This window comes from Dermacentor albipictus, chromosome 1, assembly GCF_038994185.2.
Source record: "Dermacentor albipictus isolate Rhodes 1998 colony chromosome 1, USDA_Dalb.pri_finalv2, whole genome shotgun sequence".
Taxonomy (NCBI): domain Eukaryota; kingdom Metazoa; phylum Arthropoda; class Arachnida; order Ixodida; family Ixodidae; genus Dermacentor; species Dermacentor albipictus.
The window spans coordinates 115,212,339-115,230,854 of record NC_091821.1 but is presented as its reverse complement, the minus strand read 5'-3'; the positions used below and the strand labels follow the sequence as shown (position 1 = coordinate 115,230,854).

The 18,516-nt window shown below is 45.1% G+C and overlaps 1 protein-coding gene across 6 annotated transcripts in view; it reads left to right on the top strand.

The window, feature by feature from the left end:
• Sec24CD (Secretory 24CD) overlaps positions 1-18,516 on the top strand; it is an 89,930-nt gene that overhangs the window by 34,072 nt on the left and 37,342 nt on the right. For all 6 annotated transcript variants that reach the window (XM_070524974.1, XM_070524992.1, XM_070524979.1 and 3 more), the window contains 6 exons: positions 2,542-2,666; positions 2,835-2,913; positions 11,024-11,136; positions 12,631-12,724; positions 13,031-13,147; positions 14,025-14,195. In XM_070524974.1, the coding sequence (XP_070381075.1) occupies positions 2,542-2,666; positions 2,835-2,913; positions 11,024-11,136; positions 12,631-12,724; positions 13,031-13,147; positions 14,025-14,195 (699 nt within the window). The remainder of the gene's footprint in view (positions 1-2,541; positions 2,667-2,834; positions 2,914-11,023; positions 11,137-12,630; positions 12,725-13,030; positions 13,148-14,024; positions 14,196-18,516) is intronic.

Below are 18,516 nucleotides of genomic sequence, written 5' to 3'. Positions count from 1 at the left end.
GTCGAAAACGGCAGCTTAAGGCGTTTAACTGGCCGACGATAGCCGATAAGACGGTTACGTGCACAGTAACTTAGTTACTCAATTTCTTTCATTCATGCGTTTTTTTTATTTATTTATTACTTCTTTTCTTTAGGGTGCAGCTCTAGGACACCTGTTCCTGCGTTTAGCGTAAGGTATTTAGATTTTCCAGGGAAGTAGCTCTTGTATGTCTACGCTTCCAAACAGTGCTGCTATTGGCCACGCTTTGGTACACAAAGTTACCAGTAACCGCAATATCAAACAGCTTTATCAATGTGCGCTGGCAGTGCGAAGTTGCGCACTTTGTATAAAGAGACACATGGTGGGAGTGCCAGCAGTTATTAGAACAGTGTCATCCTTTCCACTTTGTTTCCGAAGGTGGGCGCCACATATCGCCCAAAGCAGGGTTTGAGGCTATCTGACACGCGCTCCTGTGTTCCCGCTCATATTGCTCACAATAGTACACTGTAATGTCGTTACAAATTTCACATTCTGTTCTTGTCCGGATTCACTTCATTACTGACTCGTTGAGTAGCCACACACATTGCTGTAGTCTAATACAGCCGAATCTCTATAATTTGAACTCGAAGGAGCCCGAAAATTTGTTCAAGTTAAAAGAAGTTTGAATTAAAAGAAGGACTTGTTTTAGGAGTATTCGTGCACCATAGCATGATGCATGAACGATGCGAGTCATGAAATGGTGCAGCGCACGAGCACACAGCGAGCAAGGGCCACGAAACAGCCCACGTTGGCCAATGCTCACTTCCCGATAACGGCAGAAAACAAACTTCAAGGAGCGGGCTAAGTGGGCGCCGGGCTGGCGGGACTGGTGGTGCCGGCATAGAGGCGCACACGCTGGAGACTATCGAAGATGAGAGAGTTAAGAGGGAGGCTGAGGGAAGCGTAGTTCAGACGAAGGGCAGGACGGAAGTGAATTCGCTTTCCTGCCAGCTTGCTGGATCGCGCTGATTACCTCTGCAATCTACTACCACCGAAGCAGTGAAGTTGTCGAGGCCTGACTGGACCTCCGCTGCTGCTTCCCTCTGCATACTCGAGTGTTTTTTCCTTTGTCAGCTGACAGATCGGCACTGTGTTTACCTTCATCGTCCTGCATTCTTAACGCAAGTCATGACTTGTCAAGCTGTAGTCGTTGCCACTGATCATAATCATGTTGGTGTGCTCCCTTCTGTTGCAGCGTTGTCGTGTAAAAAAGACAAGGAAAATGATGTATCGGTTGTCGCCTTCGCGTCCTTGTGTTCAGGGTCTGTCTTGTTGTATAGAATCGCATATGGCACACTGTCTCCAACAACCTTTCCATCAGGACGTCTCGGTTTAGACGCGTCGTTATTATTAAAAAATGCGCGAACGAGACCAACCAGTCAAGCCAAACAAAACAAGCACGAGCGAGAGCTGATGCGAGCAGACAATAGTGCAAAACAAGTGGTCTGGCTGAACCAGATGCGAATACGAAATAGAGTCGTCGGGCGGGTCCACATGATACCAGTTTCCTGCGCGTACGTCAATGTAGGGGCCACTCTTATTGGTCTCCTGTGCTCGTGGCTCACTTGCTGCCGCGACGAGCCACGAAAAAACGGCCCAGGACCGATCCCTTCCACAGAGAATTTTGCCACTAGTGTGGCTAGGGCATTACGGCATGGTGTAGAAACAGCAACCTTGCCTTTTGAGAGAGGGTGACATTTCGACCACTGTTTTTTTCTTTCACGCGCAGCGTTGAGGGGTTTCTCCTAAGCCTTTTCTCTATGGTGGGGTCAGAGCAATGCTGGTCGGAGGCGCCGCCGTGTGATTTGGCGCACCACTTTTTGGCGCAAACTACTGAGAGCATTGTGAGAGTGCTATATGTTTGAAATAACTGTCACAAATCCTTGCGCATTTGATTTACTGGGTGTTTTTGCCCATTGAAATACACTTAACGTTGACGGGACCACAGTGCCAGTTCGAATAACCCGGGATAACGAGATTCGACTGTAGTTGCTGTAAATTGGGCACTGAAATTCTCACTAAGGTAAGAAACTTCATGACAATTCGTTTTTACAGAAAGCAACAACCTGATTTTTTAATGTTTTGAATATTGCAACCGGTGAAGCAATGTACTGTTTGCTGTGACATGTATGTCATGTATATTGTTGAATGCGTTTATTTATAAGTAAGGTTTGATGAAGTCCAGCGCTGTTTATTCCAAGAAAGGCAACGCGCCAGCTCATGCGCGAAGAAATTGAAGAACAGGGAAGATGGTGATGGCTATGTACAAATGAAAACGACGAAGTACGTTAATAGTGCTTACAATATCTATACTTTCACCATACATTGCTCTAGTTTATAGAAATTTTGATAATATGCTGCATTATTAGTTAGAAATAGGGAAAGTGGCTTGAATTCTTTTGAATGTGCCTCATAGTCAAGAGTTTTTCTCTGCTAGACTTTGCTGCTCAGTGCAGGTATGTAGTGAATCAATGCTTGCAGCCGATCGAACTTTCTTTTACTCTCTCTCTCTCTCTTTGCCAGAACTCTGTGTTTCCTGAACCTCCAGCCTACCTATTTCTGTTAGATGTGTCATACAACAGTATCCGGAATGGCCTGGTACGCCTCTTCTGCAGCCATATTCAGACTATCCTCCAGGAACTGCCAAGGTGAGACAACCTGCGACTCCAACCCATTCTGTGCTACCCTTGTGAAAGAAAAAAGAAGCATGAAGGAGGAGAGGGCGGGAGGGACTGTAATGTCTTATTTCTTGCAAAGCAGAGGCATTTGTGGGCCTTCTTGAAATGCATTACACACCTTTCAATCCTTTTGTGCAGGGCTGAGGGTGAAACAGAATCCAAAGTGCGTGTAGGCTTCATCACTTACAGTAGTGTTGTGCACTTCTACAATCTCAAGGTATGTCGCAGTTTTGTCTTTCTTGCTTTTTCTTTGTTGCTAGCAGTTAGTGCGTGCCATTGTTGGTGGTGTTCTGCAGAATTGGAGTGTGTGCTCAAAAGTAAGAGGGCATGTACTCAGTCTTCTTGTTTCTTATTCTTCTTAGTTTCTTAGTCTTCTTAGTTTCTTATTCCAGTACTAGCAAATCTCCGCCGGGGTCTTTGCATGCCGCATTCGCATCTATCGCCTCCAAACCTATTGCGATAAGCATCTTCACCTATTCTGTTTTACAGTGCATGGTGCATAGTGCCATTGGTCGCATACTGCACGATTTTAGTAAGCAATAATCCAAACGTGCTGCCGTTCCCTGCTGCAGGCGGCACAATGTGGACATCACGTTTCGCTTCAGTGGCATCCAGCATCGCCCACCAGCTCGATTTCGTTTCAGTTTCCCGCCGCCCTCTTAATACACCACGCAATAGGAAAACAACAAAATGCATCTCGGGCCGTCGGAGGAGCACTAGCTCGACATGCATCGGTGTCTCGGGCCGCAACGATCGGTGTGATGCTTCGCATTACATAGATGTAAACAATAGTTGAGTCTGTCAAATTTTTTAGTTACTTCAGATCGTACATTTTTCCGGTTAGTAGTATGTCTTTTCTCTCGGTCTTGTTCCAAAACGTATAAACGGGGTTCTGCTCTATGTGTACCCCAAATTAGTTTTTCTATAAAATATCAGTTGGGTCATGGCTGTGCAGAAAGAATTTGTGTTTTTCTGAAGTAGGTGCTGAACAGGCCATGGGATGCCTCCTATGAAATTTTCTAAGCACACTTTCCCACACATTTGTATATCTTGCTTGTTCCGACTAACCCCATGTATGCATTCCTGAAGCAAGGGCTGTCGTGACAGGGAGCAAGGACGGGAGATTGTAATCGGTGCTCGTGCATGTCCCTCACACCACACAAACAAGCAAAGCAATAGTTATAGTAATAATAATGTGGCCATGGCAGTTATTCTGTCATTGTGAGTGGTGTGTGTATCTGTGGAAAAGAGTGCTTTGTGGAATATCATGAAGCCAATTGTTCAAGCAAATGGACACTATCATAGATGAACTCTCTGCGAAGAGTATTATCTGAAATCCGCAGAAGATGGAGCTGTGTCCCTCATGCAGTGTTTTAAGATGAAAAGCCAAACATTCCTTGAACTATAGTTCTGTTGCCAAAGAGAGGGCTATTGCATTGGTACCTCTTGGGGAAAAGCTAAGCTGAACATGCTAAACATACTGTTAACCCTTTCAGGGTCAATTTTTGTTATTGCAGATTACAATTCTTCTTAGGGACCTATTGCGAAAAAATTTGCCGTAATTTTTCTAGGGTGACCGTAAAGTGAGAAAAAAATATTTTGCGTTCGTATATATGTACTCTTCATTCATGAATAACAAAAATAAAGAAAGGAAATAAACTTTTAAAAATTAAAAATTTGATTAATTGTTATACACATAGTTCAAAGTTTGAAAATGCGCACAAGACAATATTTCGCAAGTCTCAAATGTTCCTGCTCTTACACTAATATGTACGTCCATAGGGTAATCAAACTTCATAGGTGCGTGCACTCAAGAAAACTGTGTGGTTGTGTGCCCATCAAAAAAGCAAAACGTGTGACAAACTTTCGCTAATCTTCATCTTATCGCCAACCAGAGGCAATTAGTTTTCGCGAGTCCGCAAAAAAAAAAAAATAAAGACAAACGCATGCAAGGCAACATCCTTCCTATGCGCACTCCTGTGTGCACTAAACGAGCAAGAAACAAGCGATTGCCCTTTGAGCGATAGTTACGAGATAGTCATCAGTTTTGCAAGCGCAAGAAGCCGAAACCGCCCGCGGAACAAGACCCAAACCGACACCCCCCCGTGCGTGCGCCAATGCGCGGGCGGTAGTATATAGATGCACCGGAGCAAGCTAGCTCTTAAACGAACCATGCAACGAAAACTGAGAGAGGGAGGCGCGCCTAAAAAATCCCCTGTATTCCCATATAGTGGCAGCACATGACAGAAAAGAAAAAGTTAGGAAATTGGCGTGCTTTTTAAACGTACAGACGGTGCCGTAAATATATGGCATCGAGCATTTTGGACTTGTTCGCGGCGCCGTATATTTACGTCGTTGACTCTGAAAGGGTTAATATCATCGAGTACCATACAGGATATCCTCCATGGTTGCATAGTGGCTTTGAAGTTGCGGTACTAAGTATGAGTGCACAGGATAACATACTGGCCGCGGCGGCCGCATTTTGATGGGGGCAAAATGCTAAGATGCCTGTGTACTGTGCATATATGGAGCCCCTCACTATGACATGCCTCATAATCAGATTGTGGTTTCGCATATAAAACCCAGTATTTTTTTTCTTTAAGCCAGGCAGGATTCGTTCAGGCAGTGAGCACAACCCGGAGGTTTCTCAAGTCCTTAAAGGGCCCCTCACCAGGTCTGGCCATTTTGAGCTGACAAGTGCACAGCATACAATGCGCGATAATGATTGTGTCTGCAAAGTATTACATCGCTACGCACCGTGGAAAGATAAGAAATTTCAAATCGAACGCCGTTTTCCCTTCTCCTCAGCTCCGCCACGCTCCTAACCTAAGGATGACGTACACGTGCTAGTGTGCCTACGTACACGTGTTTGCGCTGTGACGTCTCTCGTGGTGATACGTGACTTCGAGAATTATTCAAGGCAACATCTGTTATTTGTGTAATATGTTGCAAGAACAGACTAATTAAAGCTCGGAGAAATAAAACACACCAACCGAATATCTGCATGTTTTTGTTTTACTTCACACTGCAATAAGAGAGATGTACTTCTGTTTCGTCTGCTTGTTCCCACGTCGTGCAGTTGTGCGCGCATACACCGAAACTGTCATTTTCTGCCTTGTTTTAATGCAGGATCATGCTCTGTGATCTGCTTGTCTGCCTCAGTATTCGTGTAGCACAGACTTGTACCGCCAGTCAGGTGTCCTCATGCACAGCGTGCAAAATCATGCACAGCACGAAACGAGACAATAGCAATGCCGTCAGCGGAAGTGCGCTGAGTCGCGCTGAAAAAAAGTGAGGAGCAAAAGAAAATGATGGCGGGGCTCGTGACCTACTCATCACATGATCCTTGAGGTCTGGTTTGGGAGAACGCAGGGAAGAAATTTCACTTGCGGAGGCTAGGTGGGACAAGTGTCTCGCTTGGCAGTGGAGCTCGCCTCCTGAAATCATGGGTTTGCGGCACTGAAATATTTCTATCTTGGCTATTAATGAGCAGATTTGATAATTTTTTGCGGCAGAACGCTTACTAGAGCACACATAACTTCCAGCGTATAACCAAAGTTTGCTGTGTGGCCTGGTGAGGGGCCCTTTAATGCCCAGACTAGGGGGTCGTTGGAAACAAACATTCCTATCTCTTTCTCAAGTGTTCTTGAAAAATTTCTGGTGGCGCACTCTCACTGTTCTACGGAACTGTGCAGAACTTCAGTACTGGTCGTTGTTTGGAAACTTCACTGACAAAGGACTTGTGCAATGAGTGCAATAAATCATGGTACATTTATAACTGAATGTGTGAACAGTCGTAGGTTGTGGATGTGTCCATTTGTTCTCTAATTTTATAATTCTGAATTTTGCTAGTGCTGCCTTAAAGGGGCACTGAGCCACTTTTATCAAAGTTGAGAAATGCATTTTAAGTTAAAGTAGACTATTTGAGAAATACTTTGCCTCAAAAATTCTTAAATCTGTTCAGCAGATGCGGAGTTCTTGGCAATCAGACAGCATTCGCAGTGCTTTTACTCCTTTTTCAATGATTTTCACTGTGAAGGCCATGTCGGAGTGGGGTCTGTCCACAGTGCTCCGCCTACAGAAAGTCACCATGACATGAAGATAAAATTTGATTTTGGATGTTCACGTGGACGCTAATACCGTTGAACCTCACAATAACTAAATTGGCGGGGAACGTGAAAAATTAGCTTCCGCGAGACATTCATTGTTGCAAAATGAGACAATACAGATAGGTATTGCGTCGCAGAACAAAACTTTACTGTAAAAATTCTGTTAGCCTACTTTGGCAAGCTTGCAAGGAGGATATAGAACCGCATTGCTGACAGTACAAAGTGCGTCGCATGCGTCGATCAACAGCGGCAGCACTGCCGTGGCGCAGTATTTTCGGTCATTTGCTTTCGCAAATACGATCTCTTTTGCGAGATTTTGTGTAACTCGGCACCGGATGCAGTGCAGCATTTCTCCAGTGCACGCTGTCGCCCGTAAGCACCGACGCGTCTGGTGCCGAGGGCACAAGTGATCATATGTTGTATACCCAAAGGCAGTCTATTCAGATTACGATGCCTTCGCTCAAATCTATGTCCAGCAACAAGTCTGCACATGATGCCTATCAGGTGGCACCAAAACCAGCGGTTTGAAGCAAGGAATGCGTATTCCCAGACGATCGCTCAATCGCGGCCCGATGCGTGGTACTCCATGTTGCAGCCGCCATCCGAAGCGACATAAACAGTTCCACGTTGGTGGGACGTGGATTTCCTTGTTCTTGCTGCATTTTTCTCGCTTTTGTGCACATTATGCACTGCATTAGGTGAGCAAAAACCATCGTCACATGTCGGTAGCAACATGCTGCCACTTCAAATGGGTGATCAACAAACAAGATGGCGGCCATGACGTGTTTCTGGCGCGATCGCTTCTGGCACTTGGTTGTTTTTGTAAATAAAAAATCGTGAGCCATTCCACTCTGGGAAGGTGGTTGACCAGCGAAGCTGTTTAGCACACGACACAGAGTTGACACATATTTTTGAACAATGGTACGAACTCATTTATTGTCTTTATAGGTGGTCATTGTGACACAAGGTACCGACACTTATTGTTTTGCTCGGTGGTCATTATTTCACTCGCAACTGCAATCACATTCTTTGATAATGTGAAATCGATGCATGTGCGCCACTGGGTGGTTGGTTGGGCCGGATCGGTGTAGCATCGCAAGGGATATTTCTGCAACATGTGACGCGTAAACTGCTCCCTTTTCGGTACCAACACATCCACTTTGAAATCACCGACAACGACAACAGGGGTAATGTCAGCACAGCTAATTCGCGCAAAGTGAGTAGCCATGAACCTTACAGGACTATGAGTCATTGCATTTTTTGCTTGCTTACGGGGGTATGAGCCACTGATGATGACAGTTTTCGACATGCTGTTCTGTATGTTGTATGCGTGATTAGAAAGAATTTAAGCACTGTTCGCTTCACTTTGCTGAGTGCTTGTAGCCTTCGCCTTACAGGGCTAAGAGCCATTCCATATTTTGCTTGTTTACTGGAGCATGAATGCTTACGGGTGTATGAGCCATTGATGATGATAGTTTTTGTTCACGGAGAACAAAAATGCACGGAACCCTAGCCATATACAGCTTCGCTGTAATGTAGTGGTATGTTACGTAATTTTAGTGCAGAGCAATTGCATTTGAGCACATTTTGGAGCCTGCTAGCCTTGTGCAAGTAGGTAATATGCTGGATTACGTTCCGACAAATTTTGTTGATGTGGGAATGTAGTACAGGGACGTTTTGTTGTCGGGAGGTACGAAATGCATTGAATCCTATGGGTGTTCGCCGGGGATACGAAAATATTTCGGTTGTCGTGAGAATTTCGTAGTCGCGGGATTTCGTTTTCGCGAGTTTCGATTGTATTAGCAATTTTGGCGCGTATGACGTGCCAAACACGGTTGTTCTCAGAGGGCCGCAGTGCATTCTGCCAGTGGACTCGTCACGGCACACCGCGGTATCTACGCTGCGGAGCAGACTGCAAGCTACATGTAACTGCAGCGTTTGCTTTGTGCACAACAGCGCTAGAGTGCGCGCTTGTGCTCATATGCTCATGTCTGGCTGCTCTTAGTGGTGCGGACTGGCTTTGTCCTGCACCAGCTTGACCAATGGATTGTAGTCACATCCAAGTTGTGCATATTGAAGCGCTGTCAATAGCTTGATCATTACGAAGCGAAGTCTGCCAAGGTGTGTAACCAGGAGCGGCCAGTAGTAAGCATGCGCTGGCAATTGTGCGTGAGGTGTGACTCTAATTTTCGCATGGTTCGAGGTTAGAGTGTTCAAAACTAGTTTAAATTTGCTCGATGTGATGGCTGTGACATCAATAAGTAGGGGGGCTAAAGTTTAATTCCTACGCAGGCGGCCCCGGCACAGCATGAGCAGACAATAGTCGGCTTTTTTCGGATGTACGTAATTATTATAGAAATTGGAGAGCAGCCCGTTTATTAAACTGCATCAATAAATATACACAATACAGTAAAAGCTTGTTAATTCAAGTTCCGCAGGGATGTTACGAAAATGCAAATTATACAAAATTTGAACTAATGAAAGTCAGAAAAGATTGCTCAGTTAAAGCGCATATATAGTCTGAAGTAGCGTGAGTGCACATGCACTATGTCACGTTGACGAGACCAACGTCTATACTTCGCCGCATTGGCGCAGCCAACGTAACTGGACACTGCCAACGCGGTTCGACGTGCCCGAAGTTGAGATGGCTTTGCTCCATCCGTGCATTCGTTGTGCCCCCTGTGCCGACCCACAATGCACGGCGCAGAGAAAGAAGTTCCCACACTGCTTCGCCAATGGTCGCAGACAGTGCGCGGTTTGGGGATCGATCTGTGCATGCTCCGAAAAGAGCAGCCGACGGCACTCTGCTGGCCCAGCGCAAGCGGCATAGCGTGACTGGCTGCAGGTGATGTGTGCTGAGAATGTCAGTCTATAAATGCGCCTTTGCGCTGCCGATGCTCGCCACAGGATCAGGAGCTGTGCTCTAAAATGCACTGATGAAATGCACCACAACCGGCTGTGACGTTGGTCTCTGTTGTACTCGTGTAGCTGCACCGGCTGCATGCTGCTGAGTTCCACTATACGTATAGGTGGTGTCCAAACACGTATCCCAGCGATACTTTGCTTTGAGTAACAGCCACGAATCTTAATGGCTATGCTGTTTGGTACTGCGAGCGCTGATAAACATCATGGCCACCATGTTTTAGATATTACCTGCGCCGCTTCTCGGCAGGACACCTTGTATAGAAAAAGCATACCCTCGAAGATGTAACATTAGAAAAAAAAAAGAAGGAAAAGGAACACAAAGTGCCGCGTCGGCGTTTTTAAAGAGGGAGAGGACCGACCTGCAACAGAGGCGTTGGCCATACTTGGCAAGGAGTAAACACGTATCTGTCCAGTCAGGCCGAAACAGAGGGCAAAGAAAGCTGCGCTGCCCGCCCAGCGACACCGTCTCCAATGTGCACCCGCGCACTAGCACTCTCCCCATCCACGATGGCTCAGAGTTCAATTTATTGGTGGCGGGGCAGATTTTAGCGTGAATTAGCGGGATGCATTACATATTGATTTCAGTGTATTGTTAGATGGACTGCTGCGGCTACTTCCAGTTATCGGAACTTTCGAATGAACAAGTTGTGAATTAATAAGCTGTTACTGTAACAGCAGGAAGAAGTGCACTGATCCAAACACCCTGCTTGATTGATGTCAGCTCTTGGCCAATAGCAGCTGCATATGGGAATCTGCTATATTACGAAATAAAGCATCCAGAAATTAATGAGGTCTAAGTATCTGTTGAAAAGAGAGCGTTTGAGAGAAAGGTGACTTAGCCCTCCACTTGCGAAACCCACGCATGGCATGTGATTTTTTCACCAAACCTGTGAGATGGTTCAGCGCCCCTTTAACATAAGTTTCAAATATTTTATATTACGTTCTAGCTCTGCCTGTCAGTGGCAGCACCTATGGCACAGGGATTACTCCATCTGTCATTGTATGTCTAGTCTGGAAAACACTGTGCATAAGTTGTCACATATAGTAACAGGCACTACATATCACATATGGTGCCTATGGACAGTGATAAATGTTCGTAACTAGCACAAGAGCACACTATGGCGAGATTGTGCATTCTTGCAAGCTGTTTTGAGCAAGGCATGCACTTGCTACTGTTTTAAGTCCCAATTGGGTGAACGTGCTCCACTATATCTTTTTTAGGTGAGCAGGCTGTGAAATTTTCTTGACAAAATTCTATATGTGTAACTTCAAGATAGGGTCACATATTTGCAGGCCAGCCTGGCTCAGCCACAGATGCTGGTGGTGCCAGATGTACACGACATGTTTGTGCCTTTGTTGGATGGTTGCCTTGTGACTGTGCAAGAGGCTTCGAGCCTCATTGATAGGTAAGTATTGTGTAAACATAGTTTAGCTACTTTTTCATATTTAATGTTAAAAGTGTAATTGACAGGATTTTAAAAAGCCCGCACACACCATGCACAAGAGACAAGCACATCTCTCTTAACCAATTTATTCTTGTGCCAGAAGGGTAGTGCTGTGTGTAGTCTCTTGTGTAGTGTGCGAGGGCTTTTAAAAATGAGGCTATTGGAGATTTTTGTTAAAATAGTTTAAAGTAGTAAAACTGCTGCAGCAAGAGTGATGACATTGGTGACTTAGTGTGCTCTCTGCCCCTTCCATGCCATGGATGAACTAATTTGTCTACGTGTTTTTGGTAAAAATGACCAAGGACGAGCTCAGCTCGTCGCCGGCACATTTAATTTTTGATCAGAATTTGAGATAATAGTGTGGCACGAAAGGAAGTAAGAACTGCATGCCACAAGTTATGAAGTTGCAAAACTGAAGCTAATAGTAGCGTGAAACCAAAACTTCAGAGTAGTGAGGCACTGGAACTTTCGACACTTAATCAGTCTCGGAACTTAATGTAATTACTACATTGACAAAAAAAGACAAACATGAGACTGTTTTGAATTCATGAATGAATGTTTTGAGTTCATCAGAACTGCAACATTTTCCTGACCTAAATCTAATAGAGGTAAACATAGACCTTTCAAGAATCACTCATTAGGGACGAAATAACTTGGAAGAAATAAGGTACATTGAAACTAGGTTCACTAGCGTTCATCCTTAGTGTGAAACAGCTCCATTGTTGAGTACAATAAACTCTCATGGTGCGTATTTAATAAGAAATTGTTTTTATCACTGCAAGCAGTTTTTCAAGTTGCCAGTGCACTTTTGTCAGCTAAGGTTTCTAAATAGTAGTGGCATACCAAAGAGAACATTCAAAATTCTACAAGCAAGCTTCATCATAGTCTAAATGACGTATGTATGAAAATGAGGTCATTATATCTAGAGATCTGAGGCCAAAGATGTGTGTTGAATGGAGTTTTGCCATGATGCTCATGTACGAAGTGTTGGGTGAATGTTTTAGAACCCCAGGTAGTTGGAATTAATCTGAAGATTTCCACTTCAATGTCTCTCATATCCTCGGTGTTGCTTTGGGATAAACTCCATCTGTCACCAGAATCAGCTTTTGAGAAGTTGGCAGTGCAGCATCGTTTCTGCATTGTTATGCTGCACGACAGCTTTCTTGTGGCATTTCAATTGCTGCTATTTCAGTTGAAATACTTGAAGTAATAGCATTATTGAAGTTCTTGCTCTGCAATGTTATTCCCTCGTCATTCCATACATTTAGTAACAAATCCCACTAGGTTCTCACTTCATGTGATTGAAGCCTACCCACACTAGAATTTTGCCACACACTTGTGTGTGTATGCGCGGACAAGTGTTGTCAGAGGCAAATGCATATGGGAAATTGTTATGGTATGGATGAAGGGCTTCTGAAGACTTCTGAAACACCTACATTACATTTCTTTTCATAGCCTGTTGGAGCAGATTCCTGTAATGTTTGGTGAAACCCGTGAGACAGAAACAATCCTTGGAGCAGCTATTCAGGCTGGCCTGGAAGCCCTCAAGGTAATGTTTCTTGTGTTTTGTTTCACTTCTATGCAGAGCAGTGAATAGTTGCTCAGTTGCCTCTGTAACATCATGTGTTGTTGCAAACACTTGTCATTACTAGCCATCCATTCAAGGAGCTACCTTATGTTACATTTTGCCCACTGTAGTTTTGTGAGCTCTTGGAGTTAAAAAATGCTGTGTGCTGAACTGTTTTTATCTGCCAGCTTTTCATATTAGGTGTATTTTGCATTTTCTGATGCTGTGCCACTACAGAGTCTCTACTTTAAATATGGTAATTAGTCATATACTAATTATTTTTTGCAGGCCGCAGAGTGTGCTGGAAAACTCTTTGTAATGCACACAAGCCTTCCCATTGCTGATGCTCCTGGAAAGTTAAAAAACAGAGATGACCGCAAGCTGCTTGGCACTGATAAAGAGAAGGTAGGTAATATCAATTTTAACAGTGGAGCTGTTTAAGCTTTCAGTTCGGCTGTGGAGTGTTACCAGAAAACTTAGCCCAGCTGTGTGCTGCCTCGTGTTGCCTAGCCACCGCCTGCGAAAGCACCGAGCCACATAACCGTTATCCTTGCACCCGACGTGCGTATGGCGGAGTCGTGACGTCACAGTGGAGTGAAAGCTCGGAACAGCCGGCGGGGCGACACACCTCGCCTCCTCTACTCCTTGCGTACGTGCTGCTACCATTGGAAGAACGAAGAAAGTCTGGACACCCAAAGAAGCAGCGACTTACCAGGAAGAGCGCCGTACTTCTGTGAAGCTGTAACTGAGAAGAGGCGACATTGAGTTGAGGATCCCTAGTTTCCATCCAGGGAACCTGAGAGCCGGCGCCTGAATGCTCGGCATCGCCGAGAAAGTGATACCGTCCTGCAACAGCATGAAAACCTCCAGTGTCAAGCCAACCGAGACAATAACTTAGCAAAACCTAGCATAACCTCGCAAAACCTACAAACAACTTAGGCAAGCCACGTAAAAGCTAGGTGATCACAAGCTCCATTGTTGGCTCCAGCCTTGCACCACTAGTGCAAGCTGCACACATTTTTTTTTCTTTTGCATAAGGACATGGTAGTGTGCTTTGAAATGTGTTGGTCTCCTTATCTGGTGTTGCAGAGCTCAGCTGGTGTTACGCTTCTTGTTGCAACTTGCTAGAAATATAACATAGGGGGCATGCAAGATTTAGGCTGTTTTAGTGGAATCTTAAGCCATTCTATTGTTTGTTCAGGTTACTAGCAACAGCTGATAGCTGTTGGAATGGGCAGCTCTAACCCTGACCTTCTTTAATTGTTCTCCCCTTTGGCTCCAGTCGGTGTTGACACCCCAGTCACCCTTCTACAACCAACTGGGACAGGAGTGCGTAGCAGCTGGCTGCTGTGTGGACCTGTTCTTGTTCCATAATGCCTATGTTGACGTGGCAACAGTGGGTCAAGTGGCCAAGATGACTGGGGGACAGGTGTACAAGTATACATACTTCCAGGTGAGTAGCGAACTGTGGACAGTCGAACCTCTATATATCGAACAGCACAGTGATCATGAAATAATTCGATATAGCCAGAATTCAATATATAAAATCACGTAAAAAATGCGTAAAGAACTTCTGCAAATCACTCTATCAACCAAGGATGCAATCGGGGATAGTTGTTCGGAGCACGCATTCGGTTGCGCCGCTCGGAATTGGCCTAGGCCGCACCGACTTTGTCAGGCGGGTGTGCCCTGCGCAAGTGAATGTGTGCTCTGAACAATGATCCCCGATCGAGCCCCAATCATGGCACTGTAAATACTCACTTAGAGCTTTGCACAAAGTATTTATTTATTTATTCAGCAGTAGAGCCTGCTTCTTATTGGCAGCCACGTGCTTAAACATGGTGTCCTCAACATAGTCTAAACGATCCATAAGCGATAGGGCTGCACCCCAGTAGCGGCGTAGAAGGGCCAAAGCAGTTACAGCCTCAGTTGAAGTCGAGAGCGGGGCAACATCAGCGCTTGCGGGATCAACCTCTGTAGTGTCTTCGTTTGGTCGCAACTTCTGCTGCGATTTCCACATCCAGTAATCGAAGTATTTTGAAACACTGTCAGTAACAAAGTATTGAGTGGCGTCTGCCAAGGGCGTCTATGAGTAAATCCAGTGAGCGTGCACTGTCACGCGTCGTTGTGGATGCAACCCGCCAGTACTTGTGAGGCGCAGCAAGCGCAGAGCGCGGCACCGAGGAGTCAATGCGGCAAATGCAATGTGTCGTTGACATTGTTGAACTAGCCAAGCCGCCGTGTGCGCACACTGCTATGTTGAAATGGCGCCCTCGGCGTGATGTTTGTGTGGCTATAGTGCGCAGCAGTTGAGAACACCCGTCGCGCCACCGCTATCTTCGAGGGTGTTGCGGGAAAGCTCACTGCCAGTCAACAGAGTGCACATGGTCTGGGGTGGCGGAGTTCAATATATACATTTTACGTTCGACCCCATTCGAAATGAAAAATTAAGAATGCATGCGATTTTCCAGGTGATACAGAAAGTGTTTGATATACGCAATAATTCGATATATCTCGGTTTGACTGTATTATTGTTATCCTTTCTTCTTATTTTTTTTTTTTCATTGTTTCTAAAGCAGAGGATCTGCTTCACAAATATTTATCATTGCATCACACTGTGGATGCACTCTTGGTGATTATTGAGCGCTACTGCCACTGAACATGTGTGCCTTCGTGCAGATGAAAAGCGATCACTGGTAATCCAGCCAAATTTCTTGCCTTGGGAGCAACTCAGTGACCTGTGGACAGGGTGTCGGAACTAAATGTTTTTTGTTCTGTATTTAGTTTCATTTCTCTAAAAAAAGTTCCGTTCTGGCTCTGCCCCAGAACGAAAAAAAAAAAAAATTGTCTGTTGGTTTGCAAGGAAAAAATTTTCGAAGCAAATAATGATAAAAGCATAGGATTTATTTTTCTCAATAAGTGAATTATGAATTCTTAGATCATGCTCAGTGCCTTAGGCACTCAACATGATGTCAAAAGCAGCACGTCATCGAGTGTACTCGCCGAAATGCGAGACCGCTTTCCCAATAAAACGAACATAAACAAACTATGAAACGTTATTAAAAAAGTGTGGTACCAGTAGAAAACTGAATAAGTTCTTCAGTGTGCAAGCCCTGGGTTTTACTACGATGCCGATCTGCTGGTGTACCGAGCGGCAGGCGTAGATTAGTGGAGTGCTCAATCGGCTATCGCTCGCGCTATCCCGCTATCCCTGCCTGAGATAAGTGGCTTACACAGAACCCTAAGGTACATGCTAATTCTGACGTTGCCTGACGTCGGTTGTTTAGGATTGCCGGCTTTCCCCTTGAACCGAAAATCGGATCAAAAATATTTCGGTTTAACTCTGAAACAAAACAAAACAAAAAAAAAACACATTTCGGTTATGTTTTCGTTTCGGTCAAAAATACAATTTTGTTTTTGTTTTTATTTTTATTGTCGTTCCATTCCGACACACTGCCCATAAATGTAGTTGCATCTGATATTCAACTCCAGCGACCATTTGTCTGTTCAATGGTGATAACACTCAATGACCATTAAGACCGCATAGGCAACGCCAGCATAAGTTCGCTCATTTTTTGTACAATGTGTATTAAATATTCTTTTCTGGTCTTATTTCTTTCAAGATGTGGCAACAATCATTTTGCAGTCCTAGATTGTATTGCATTTCCTTTTTAAATAGCTGTATTGTTTGTCTTAGTTACAGTACATACTGGGACTTCTGGGGCTTTTGATTTTTTTTTAGGTTTATGTTTAGCAAAAACTGATAATATCTTTGATGTTTATTGTTTCTTCAGAAATTAGTGTATTTTGATATGTAAAGGTGTAAGTGCTGATTATTGGTTAATAAACATAATGTGCTGCCATCAGAAGGGTAATATAGTTTCCAGCAGCTCTGCATATTGAGTTTGGCAGGTCTGGCTAAACGTTAGACTCTCAAAAGGAGGCAAAAAGGTTGAGGATTACTGTCATAATTTTGTTTATTGGCTGAACTGAACTATAAACTAATGTAGTTACGACCATACATGATTAATGGAGCAGTGGCAGCTATCTAACAGGCAAAAATGAATAGGTGACTTGAAACTGGCTATTTTTTTGTCTATTACAGTAGAACCCCGGTTATACGTCCCCTGGTTTTGCGATGACCCAGGTTTTACGACGGATTAGTGCAGCCCCGGTGAAGTCCCCATAGAAGCAATGCATTAAAAACCTCGGTTATCCAACACAATTGTACGCCTGACCCACATTATACGACGACCTTCGCGAAGCGCGGGACAGAACAGCGGACGAAAGAAAAGTGCCGCGGGTCTCTTTCCTCGCTCCTTCTCTCCGCATGCGGAGCGCTTGACACTGCTCGACCGGTTTGCTCCAGCGTAGCTTTCTTCCCTGCCTTGTCTCATTGTTCGTTTCTCTCTCCCCCACAAGCAGCCACCCGCGACGCTCACTGTGCTGAAATAGCACCTTTTCTTCTCCACAATCACTTTCTCCCTCTCTTCTCGGTGGCATCGCCTCTTGTCGTGTTGGGGAAGCATTTCTCTCCTTCCAGTTTCCCAGCAGCAGCAAATCGCCGACAAGGTAGCACGGAGAGGCCTAGGTTTATCGCATCTGTTCTTCGTCGTAATACTAGCGACCAGTGTTCAGCAGAGGTGTTGAGTTGTGCGGAGCAACGCGACGCACGATGTCCCGAAAGCGGACAGTTCTGTCCCGCGGCGATAAGCTGAATATTATCGAGGAAGCGGAAAAGCAGCATGGAGCCACGAAAGCCAGCATTGCCTGGGACCATAAGATGCCTGAATTTTCGCTTAAGACGATCTTCGCAAACAAAGCGGTGATACTGCAGAATGCCAACAAGTTCGGGCTCAAGCGGAAAGCGGCAAAAGAAGGACAGCATGAGAAGTTAGAAAAAGTTCTCGTCAAGTGGCTGAATCAAGCACAGAACTCTGCAATCAACGTTGACGGCGCCATTCTAAAAGAAAAGGCGGACCTTAGGCATTGCGTCTGGGCATCAACGACTTTCAGGCATCAAACGGGTTGCTGGATCGCTTTTAAAAACAAAACCGGATTGTGTACAGCCGCTCTTGCGAAGAAAACATTTCCGTGGACATTTCGACGGTGAACGAGTGGATGGAGTCGCTGTCGGAGATGATTGCTGCATACAAGCCCTGCGACATTTTCAACGCCAATGAGAGTGGTATTTTTTACGATATGCAGCCCGAGCAAACCCTTGCATTTAAGGGTGACAGCTGTCATGGTGGAAAGCGTAGTAAAAAGCATGTGACAGCACTATTCTGTGCTAACGAGGACGGTTCCGAGAGGCTGCCCATGCTCGTTGTTGGAAAGTTTGCAAATCCACGGTGCTTTAATAACTTGAAGACGCTGCCGTGCAGCCACAACTTCAACAAAAAAAGCGTGGATGATGTCTTCACTCTTCAGAAATTTTTTGCAGCAGCTGGATAACAAAATGGGTGCTAAGGCGAGGAAAATATTGCTTTTCGTGGACAAACACCATGCCACCCACCCGATACGTCCAGCCTGTGGAACATAAAGGTTGTTTTTTTTCCACCCAACTGCACAAGCCGCCTGCAGCTGCTGGATGCCGGCATTATTAAGTGCGTCAAGCAAGGGTACCGGAAGCGGTTAGCGCAGCATCGGCTGGCAGCTATGGAGTGCAGTGAGTCGCAAAAAAAGATCACTGTGCTCGACGCCACACACTTTATTGCCAGCTCGTGGAATGCAGGGGCGCGAAGCACAATCGTTAACTTGTTCAAGCACTGTGG